Genomic DNA, 10,186 nt, shown 5'->3' on the forward strand with positions numbered 1-10,186 from the left:
GTTTTCAATCAATTTATGCAATACTTAATCACACGATAAACATTAAAATTTCATCTTTAATTTAAAGAGAATTAACTCTTAAAATTTTAATTTTTAAATAAAAATAAATTAAATATAACTGTTTATTTTAAGAAATATATACGTTTAACTTCTTTGCGATAATGCTTTCAAAAAAAAAAAAAAAAAACTTATTTGCGATAATAATGATCAATTATAGTTTAAATATTCTCTCCATTTGTAATAGAGGAAAATATAGCCAAGTCATTAAAACTCAACTCTTACTCTTCAATTGGAATGAAGGCTTTTGTTTGGTTCAAAATAGTATATTTATAGGAAAGTACATTTCCAAGGAAGTTATTTCTTATGAAATATAATTTAAATACGTTTGGTTATATATTAAATTTTCATAAAATAAATGGGGTGTGATTATAAAAATAACACAAATATCTCTACTCTAAATATATGTATAATATTTAATTTAATAAAAAAATTATATAGTGATCAAATACTTAAATTTTGTAAAGTAAATACTCATTTCACATTATAATTAATATATAATTTTTTATTTAAATAAATATATAACTTAAATAAAATTATATCATAACATATTATTATTTATTAACAAATATAATCTTTAATTTTTACTTAAATGCTTAATTATAAAAAAAAACTAAGAGGTGAAATAGAAAATAAGGAGAGGTTGAGATTTTTCAAAGTAAATTATTTAGAATTTTCTAAAAATTTTTGTTTTCAACTTACTAAATTATGGATTGAGAATTTAAAAAAAAATATTAAATACTTTTAAAATTTTTTACCTTTATTTCAAATAATAATATAAAAATTTAAATTGTAAAAAATTTTACTTAACCGCACAATGTTCTGAATAACTTGTAAACCCATCTAACAAATTCCGCTTGTAGTAACTGCAAGAATTAATTTTATACAGTTTAGGAACTTAGGTGGGGGATCATTATTTAATGCTATTCACCCATTTATTAAATAAACTTATTAATTGATGTTTTTTAATATTAGAAGTAAGAATGGAGATTAAGGAATGAGCCTGTGGTTTAGGTTTAGAAAAAAAATTATGTATTTGAGCGTAAAGTGCCTCAGTTTCAAACCCAATTTGAAATTAACTTGTGTTACAAGAAAAGAGAGAGAAGGTGAGAAGTTCCCAGGTCGTTTCGGTGAGAATTTTTTTTGCCCAACGGAAAGAGAATTTCGTCTTTGATTTTTGCATTTCTTTTTGGTCTGGTTATGTATCTCTTTTTAGAGTTTATTTGTATGACTTGCTGCTTTGCTTTTTTTCTTTTTATATATTATTTTCAAGAGTTTTATGGATTTAGATGCTTCGTTCCAAAACATTTTTTATCTCTAATCTCTTATCTCTGTTCGGAGAGGATTCATCGACTTTAATATCTACATCTTAAAACTGCGTCGATACATTCGATGATCAACATTTTCATCGACTCTGATAAGATTGAGTTCTGTCGCATTCTCTTTTCTCGTGTAGTATTATCTAATTGATAGTTTAAGTTCTCTATTGCTCGGTGTAAGAGATGGAATTTTATTTTCAATTTTTATTCAATAGCATTAAGTCGAGTTCTTTAGTTATATTACAGTGAATTAATAACAGTGGTATTTTCTATAGTTTTATATTTTAATTTTTTATTATATATTTTTAATGTCTATTTTTTTTAAAATATTTTTTTATATCTAGATACCATTAAATTTTAGATATGTTTTTCATCAGACAGTAGTCAAGTGGGGATAGCGATTTAAAAATTAATTTTTTTGGCCATATCATTTTCAGATATTGAACCAGCTTCTAAACTTGTCCTTCTTTCCGTGTTAGGCCATCTTCTTCTGACTTGTAATTTTAGGTTGGGTTTTCTATAAGGCTTATTTGAGCTTTTTAATATTATACTCATTCACTTTCTATCAAAATTGGTTTTTCTATAAGGCTTATTTGAGCTTTAATATTATACTCATTCACTTCTATCTTTGACCCTTTAAATGTTTTAATGTAATTATCTTTATATAAAAAAAAGTAGGGGAATAAAAAATTAAAGATGCAAACTTTTAACTTTTTAGAATAAAATAATGAATTATAAAACAAAATAAAAAATCTGCATGCCTTCCACAATCACGTGCCCATCGGCCCCCACCCTTTTTATACGCCTCTCCCGTCTCTACCTGTTGCTCCTCCGTGCCCACAAGCGAAAAAATTCCATGGCAGAAAAATTGAAAAAAGAAAAAGAAATGACAAGAAAAACAAAGAAAGGAAGCAAAGGAAAATATGCAAAAATGATCTCTTTCTCTGATTCATACCAACAAAAACAAGAAATATAAACATCTCTTCCCACCCACAAACCAAAACAAAAGATCAAATCAACTTTTTTTTTTTTGGTTTCTTCCTTTGTTCTTCTTCCTCCTTGTATCAGCAGTCTCTTCCCTTTTCCAAAAGCCACCTAAAAAAACAGCCAATCTAGATTTCTTGCTTCATATTGACACAAATTCTTAAATTTCTGCATACCCAGGTGGATTTTTGCCTTATTGTGCCTCTCTTCTGCTTCTCATCGCCACTAAATTCAACAACTATTTCAGACAAAGAAGAAACAGAAACATCAAGAAACTACCCAGTAATGGCATCAGGTGGCAGAGCAGCATCGCACTCACAACAGGCACAGCTACAACGACAACTGCACCAAAACAATAACCTTCACCAAGCAGCCCAGTCCTCGGGCACCAGCAACTTGAGGGCGCACAACACCGAGTCTGTAAGCAAAGCGATTGCTCAGTACACAGTGGATGCGCAGCTCCATGCGGTTTTTGAGCAATCAGGCGAGTCGGGTAAGTCGTTTGATTACTCCCAATCAGTGAGAACCACTAACCAATCAGTCCCTGAACAGCAAATCACCGCTTACCTATCCAAAATTCAACGTGGTGGCCATATCCAGCCTTTTGGGTGCATGATCGCCGTCGATGAAGGTTCTTTCAGGGTAATTGGATACAGCGAAAACGCGCGTGAAATGCTAGGTTTAACGCCGCAGTCAGTTCCTTCTCTAGAGAAACCGGAAATTCTTTCCATTGGGACTGATGTCCGTACCCTTTTCACGCCCTCGAGTGCGGTTTTGCTGGAAAAAGCATTTGGGGCAAGGGAAATCACGCTGCTGAACCCTCTTTGGATTCACTCCAAGAACTCTGGAAAACCCTTCTACGCCATTTTGCATAGGGTTGATGTTGGGATTGTTATTGATTTAGAGCCTGCTAGAACGGAGGACCCTGCTTTATCTATAGCTGGGGCCGTGCAGTCACAGAAATTAGCAGTACGTGCAATTTCACGGTTACAATCACTTCCTGGTGGAGATATTAAGCTGTTGTGTGATACTGTAGTGGAATGTGTGAGGGAGCTTACTGGGTACGATAGGGTTATGGTTTATAAGTTTCATGAGGATGAGCATGGTGAGGTTGTAGCTGAGAACAAAAGGCCTGATTTAGAACCTTATATTGGTTTACATTATCCAGCCACTGATATACCCCAGGCTTCGAGGTTTTTGTTCAAGCAGAGCAGAGTCAGAATGATAGTGGATTGCCGTGCAACACCAGTTCGTGTTATTCAGGATGAAGCACTAATGCAGCCTTTGTGCTTGGTTGGTTCAACTCTTCGCGCTCCTCATGGTTGTCATGCTCAGTATATGGAAAATATGGAGTCAATTGCCTCATTGGCCATGGCAGTCATTATTAATGGAAATGATGAAGAAGCTGTTGGTGGGAGGAATTCAATGAGGCTTTGGGGTTTAGTCGTTTGTCATCACACTTCTGCTAGGAGCATTCCATTTCCACTTCGTTATGCTTGCGAGTTTCTCATGCAGGCTTTTGGACTTCAATTGAATATGGAATTGCAATTAGCTTCTCAGCTGTCAGAGAAGCATGTTTTGAGGACTCAAACACTGTTGTGTGACATGCTTTTGCGTGATTCTCCTACTGGCATCGTTACTCAAAGCCCAAGTATAATGGACCTTGTGAAGTGTGATGGGGCAGCACTTTATTACCAAGGGAAGTATTATCCATTAGGTGTAACCCCAACTGAAGCCCAAATAAAAGATATTGTTGAGTGGTTGTTGGCATTTCATGGAGACTCAACTGGTTTGAGCACAGATAGTTTGGCTGATGCTGGGTACCCTGGAGCAGCCTCGCTTGGTGATGCTGTTTGTGGAATGGCTGTTGCTTATATCACTAAGAGAGACTTCTTATTCTGGTTTCGTTCTCACACTGCGAAGGAGATCAAATGGGGTGGTGCAAAACATCATCCAGAGGACAAGGATGATAGCCAGAGGATGCATCCACGTTCTTCATTCAAAGCATTTCTAGAGGTGGTAAAGAGCCGTAGTTTACCATGGGAGAATGCAGAAATGGATGCTATTCACTCTTTGCAGCTTATTCTTCGAGACTCATTTAGGGATGCTGAAGCAACCAATTCCAAGGCTATTGCTAATACCCAACTTGGGGATCTGGAGTTGCAAGGGTTGGATGAACTCAGCTCGGTTGCAAGAGAAATGGTTAGGTTAATAGAGACTGCAACTGCTCCAATATTTGCAGTAGATGTTGATGGCTGCATAAATGGGTGGAATGCAAAAGTTGCTGAGTTGACAGGGCTCTCAGTTGAGGAAGCCATGGGGAAGTCTTTGGTTCATGATCTTATTTATAAGGAGTATGAAGAAATTGTTGACAAGCTTCTTTCTCATGCTTTAAGAGGTATTATTTTTTTTTTTCCTTCTTATACCTTTCGTGATTTCATCAAGCAGGCAATATAGTGTGTTGCCCTTTAATAATGTTAAACATGCAGATTTAGACCTTAGAATGCAAACTTTAGTTCATGTGTGAAAAAATGGGACAATGTCTAGAAGTTCTGGGATGCTGGAAAGGTTCACCTAGCAAAGTAAATCATAGTGGCTGCTGGCCCTCTTGAAGTGCCAAGTAGAGAATATTTTGATGGTTTCACATGACTCACTTTTCTGATACAAATACCTTAGTATAGTAATGCGGGTATGCCTGTTCTAAAGTTTTCACTCTATTAAATTTGACAAGGTAGAGTACTGACGTAACAAAAGCTGTGATAAGGACCATGTCTTCTAAATCAGATACAATAAACGAGGGAATCAAGGATTTTTGGCTGGATTTTGGAACCATGTTACAACAGTTTCTTAGTAACTAATAGGGTAGTTTTTTTCTTTTTTCTTTGCTTCAAAATGGTAATTAGAGATTGGTATGCAGCCAATTGGAAGAAACATTAAAGTGAAAAAAAGAAGATAATCTAGTTGGACTAAGCTTAACTGTCTAGGATCTTGGTTGTAACACCTTATTCTGAGAACAAGAGCACTAAGTGCTTTCTTCTTCTTTCCACTTCCTTTTGAAGTGAACTACTGATCCCATATGAAGGCTACCCAAGGAGATGACTTTAGTGTGCCATGAAGAGTGAACTGTAGTTAGTAATTTACAAAGAAACACCTGACATTGGTGGGCTTTTGAGGACTGGTTCTCGAGTACTGTAAAGAAGCTGCTGAGTAAGCAGCTATCACTGTCAAATTGTACAAGCAAATCTGAGTCTTCTGGAATCTAAAGAGGCTAATGAGTTTACATATACATAAATTTTGGTTTTTCAATTATGATGTACTCTTAGGACTGAGTGTCTACTATCAAGGCCCTTTCTATTTAAATTTATAAAGAGTTGGGAAAGAGAATGGAGACTCATTTTTTCCATATAAATGTTTCCACTGTTCATATTGTCTTGGTCTATTGGTGCTATCTTGTGGTAGAGAGTGTCATTACTCATTACATGCAATTCTTGTTTGTTGTCACTTATCTAACTTGAAAAATTGAAAAGATATGGTATAGTTGCTAAAAGAAATTAGATGGATTTCTTATCCTGTGGTTCCAATGTGAATATGGTCACTGATGGTGTACCAGCAATCTCAAAATAGCAATGGGGTGAGCTTTGATATAAAATAGCAACAGAAAAAAGACATTAATTTGGAATCGATGGCTTATTGATCATTGATAGCTTATTTTATTGCTAACTTTAACAAATGCAGGCGAAGAAGATAAGAATGTAGAGATAAAAATGAGGACATTTGGCTCTGAAAATGAAAAGAAGGCCATTTTTGTGGTGGTGAATGCTTGTTCTAGCAAAGATTACATGAATAATATAGTTGGAGTGTGCTTTGTTGGTCAGGATATTACTGGTCAAAAAGTGGTAATGGACAAATTCATCCATATCCAAGGTGATTATAGGGCTATTGTTCATAGTCCAAATCCTCTAATCCCTCCAATATTTGCTTCTGATGAAAACACTTGCTGCTTGGAGTGGAACACTGCAATGGAAAAGCTCACAGGGTGGACCCGAGACGAAATTATGGGGAAGATGTTGGTTGGGGAGGTTTTTGGCAGTTGCTGTAGGCTCAAGGGTCCAGATGCAATGACAAAATTCATGATTGTCCTGCACAATGCAGTTGGAGGACAGGATACAGACAAGTTTGCATTTTCCTTCTTTGACCGGAATGGAAAATTTGTGCAAGCTCTTTTGACAGCAAACAAAAGGATGAATATTGGGGGCCAGATTATTGGAGCCTTCTGCTTCTTGCAGATTGCAAGTCCTGAGCTGCAGCAAGCTTTGAAAGTCCAGAGGCAACAGGAGAAGAAATGCTTTACAAGGATGAAAGAGTTGGCTTACATTTGCCAGGAAATAAAGAATCCTCTTAGTGGTATACGTTTTACCAACTCATTGTTGGAAGCTACAGACTTGACTGAGGATCAAAAGCAGTTTCTTGAAACTAGTGCTGCTTGTGAGAAGCAGATGTTGAAGATCATTCGAGATGTTGATCTGGAGAGTATTGAAGATGGGTGAGTTTTCCTTGAATGAATTATTTCAACTAGTTGATTGCCAAATGAAATATGATGCAAGCAATATTTTTGTACCTGCTGGCACTTCTCTTCTAGAAGTATATGTTCATTGAGAAAATATTACAGAGTTATGAAAACTTTTTGGCACTGACTGCTAAACAATTGTCAATCTGGAATTGGGTCTTGACCTCTTAGGTCCCTTTTAAAGTGTTTCATGATACTTAACTCTATACCCTTGAAATCTGGCTCACAATCAGAAGCAATATGTTATACCAGCTCATATCGAAATAAACTAAAACATATCTATCATGTAGATGAGTTCAATCCTTGGATTGATACCTGACATTAGCACTCATAAGCCATGATAATGCTATGATGTTCAATTCAACATGTATATTTGGTGTTGAGAATACATGTACGTTTCCAGAACTTCAGGGCTAGTGCATTCCTTTCCTTTACTTTTGCATCTGAACCTCCAGTGTAGATATCACTAATGAGAGAAAATTTTCTGTTTGCTTTTGCACTAGTTCACTGGAGCTTGAGAAGGCTGAATTCTTACTTGGGAGTGTCATAGATGCTGTAGTTAGCCAAGTAATGTTACTGCTGACGGAAAGAAATCTACAATTGATTCGTGATATTCCTGAGGAAATAAAATCTCTGGCTGTGTACGGTGATCAGGTGAGAATTCAACAGGTGTTGGCTGACTTTTTGTTGAATATGGTGCGTTGTGCACCATCTTCTGAAGGATGGGTAGAGATTCATGTTCGTCCAACACTGAAACAAATCTCCGATGGACATACTGTTGTGCATACAGAATTCAGGTGTGTCATCTGTGTCCTTTTTGCATATTATTAATGATATTTTATATTGATAAATAAAGAGCCCAAAAAATTTGATGGATGGCTATTCTCTTTACCCTTCCCTTCTCTCTGTTTTCACTTTAAGTCCCTTCCCATAGTAGTGTCATAGTACTAGTAGGTTCACTTGAAATACATTTATTAAAGTCAAAGGTTTATGCAAATAATTTATACCAAATACCATCACAAGAAAATACAAAGGATGATCACTTGCAATCAGCAACGCATAGAATTGACATGTATTCCTGTGTCGTTAAGGTCTTTGATATTGTTGAATTGACCATGCTGATGTTTTTGTGCAGGATGGTTTGCCCTGGTGAAGGTCTTTCTCCTGAATTAGTTCAAGACATGTTCCACAGCAGTCGATGGACAACTCAAGAAGGCTTGGGGCTCAGCATGTGCAGGAAGATTTTGAAGCGTATGCAAGGTGAAGTACAATACATCAGAGAGTCAGAAAGATGCTATTTCTTAGTTGTCCTTGATCTTCCCTTGCCTCGGAGAGGTGCAAAGAACGTCGAATAGCATGTCTGGCCTGGAGGGCGTATGCTGAATAGCTTCAACAATTTTGACCAAGTTATTAGTGATGCAAGTCATGACGAACATTTTCAAATCCCTGTTTCGAGGTTTAATCTTGTGCCAAAGTCACCTGTTTCGGCTCATCGTTAAGGTAATACAACTGTTTCATTCCGTAGGTTCAAGCATATTTGATGCTTGTTCATTGGCAGTAGCTTGAATCGCCAACCTGCATGTGCACTGTAGCTGAAAATGTTTGTCTAGAAGTTTAATGGTCTCATTGATATGGTTATGCCATATCCGAATGTAGTAGTTGTACTGTCATATAATCAAGGAGAATTCTATTCAGTGGAACCGTTGTAGGGTACATTCTAATCTTTGATTATGATTGAATCCAATCGATGGTCATGATAAAACCGTTGTACATACAATAATTGTACTCTAATATTTTTCGTAATGAAGAAGTAACTCCTAGTAGGATTTTTGTGGAGGCTTGCATGATATAAGTCTTGCAGTTGGACCAACTTGCAGCTCTAATCTTCTTCCTTTGTCTTTTTATTTTTATTTTTGGTAATATTTTGAAGCGTCCAGCTCTGGTATTTAAAATGAGAATTCTGACTGCCTTGTATTAATATCCTCTCAGATTGAGAGGAATCATAATCGAACTGTAGAACTTCTTTAGTTCCTAGTTTTTATTTTGATTTTAATTAAAATGAACAGTTGATTTTTTTTATACTTAATTTCGACTTGGAAATAAATAAAATTGAATAATTTAATTTCAATTTGATTAGAAAAAAGTAATATCAATTTAATTATACTTAATTTTGAATTACTCGAATATAGTTAAAAATTTCAAATCGTACAGTGATCAGACACGAGCACATCGGCACGTGACGTGGGGGCTTTCAATGGATCAAATTACTCATCATTAAAACCTCAACAACTCATTGCTCCTTTTATAAATAATAGATAAAACTTAAGTTGGGTTACATTTTAAAATTTTTAAGGAATTAAATTTGAGTTTTTCAAAATGTTTTGGATTCCATTTCTTTACGCCAAAATATTTAGTATTATTATTATTTTAAGCGTTATTAAAAATTTTAAATATATTACTTATTAAGTATTAGAAATTAATTTATATTTAAATTAAATAGTTTAATTATAATATTAAAATAATAAACTATTTATAGAATTGTTTTTCAATAATATTTATAATGATTTTCTCCTCTAAAATCAATGCTAAATCACAAAGAAGACAGCCTAGAGATTATTATATTATTTTTTTTATCAAAATTTACATTGAAAGGCCCATTGAACTAAATACAGGTACAAGGCAAGTTTATCTACAAATTTAGAAAAAGCCCAAAACAAATCCAATAGAATACCCAACCCAGACATATAAGCTCAGTAACGACTCAATCCTGAAAATGGCACCGCTCAAAAATGAAACTCGAATTTCCACCGCCACTTGCCACATCCGGCGAAACTTAACACAAAAATTCATTAAACATTCGAGCACAAAAGCATGCAAAAATCAAGGATAAAACACCAACGCCTATTTCATGGACTCATCTTATGAAAGACATACTCAAAACAGAGACTTGTAAACTGATGGAATAAAAACATAAAATAGTGGAAATTCAATCAATCACAACCTAGTAAAGAAATGAAATACGAAATTCCACATCACTTAATCTTTTGAAAGAGAGTTCGACCCAATGGACACCATAATCCAGAAAGAGAAGATGTGACAAAGCTCAGAGCTCAGTCTCATTGAAACCATTGAAAGCGTTGATCACCGGACACATCGGTGCGATTTCGAGATGCCAATGTCAAAGTCAAGATATCCTCTTTCGAGCAAAAAGTAAAACGTTCCAAAAAATAAATAAATCCAAACTATTAGAACTAAAAAA

General features: G+C 35.1%; 1 protein-coding gene across 1 annotated transcript; it reads left to right on the forward strand.

The window, feature by feature from the left end:
* The first annotated feature begins 2,191 nt into the window (after positions 1-2,191).
* On the forward strand, positions 2,192-8,753 carry LOC110611209 (phytochrome B). Its single transcript, XM_021751385.2, has 4 exons — positions 2,192-4,758; positions 6,096-6,903; positions 7,431-7,724; positions 8,063-8,753. Exons 1-4 carry the CDS (start codon positions 2,646-2,648, stop codon positions 8,280-8,282), a joined length of 3,435 nt encoding a protein of 1,144 aa, XP_021607077.1. The 5' UTR covers positions 2,192-2,645; the 3' UTR covers positions 8,283-8,753.
* Positions 8,754-10,186: the final 1,433 nt, after the last annotated feature.

This window comes from Manihot esculenta, chromosome 3 (assembly GCF_001659605.2).
Source record: "Manihot esculenta cultivar AM560-2 chromosome 3, M.esculenta_v8, whole genome shotgun sequence".
In the NCBI taxonomy this organism is placed as follows: Eukaryota; Viridiplantae; Streptophyta; class Magnoliopsida; order Malpighiales; family Euphorbiaceae; genus Manihot; species Manihot esculenta.

Excerpts from the sequence above, each read along its gene's own strand:
- LOC110611209 (XM_021751385.2), top strand. The coding sequence starts at position 2,646 with ATGGCATCAGGTGGCAGAGCAGCATCGCACTCACAACAGGCACAGCTA. Across the intron at positions 4,759-6,095 it reads TCTTTCTCATGCTTTAAGAG|GCGAAGAAGATAAGAATGTA; the intron begins GTATTATTTTTT and ends TAACAAATGCAG. Across the intron at positions 7,725-8,062 it reads GTTGTGCATACAGAATTCAG|GATGGTTTGCCCTGGTGAAG; the intron begins GTGTGTCATCTG and ends GTTTTTGTGCAG.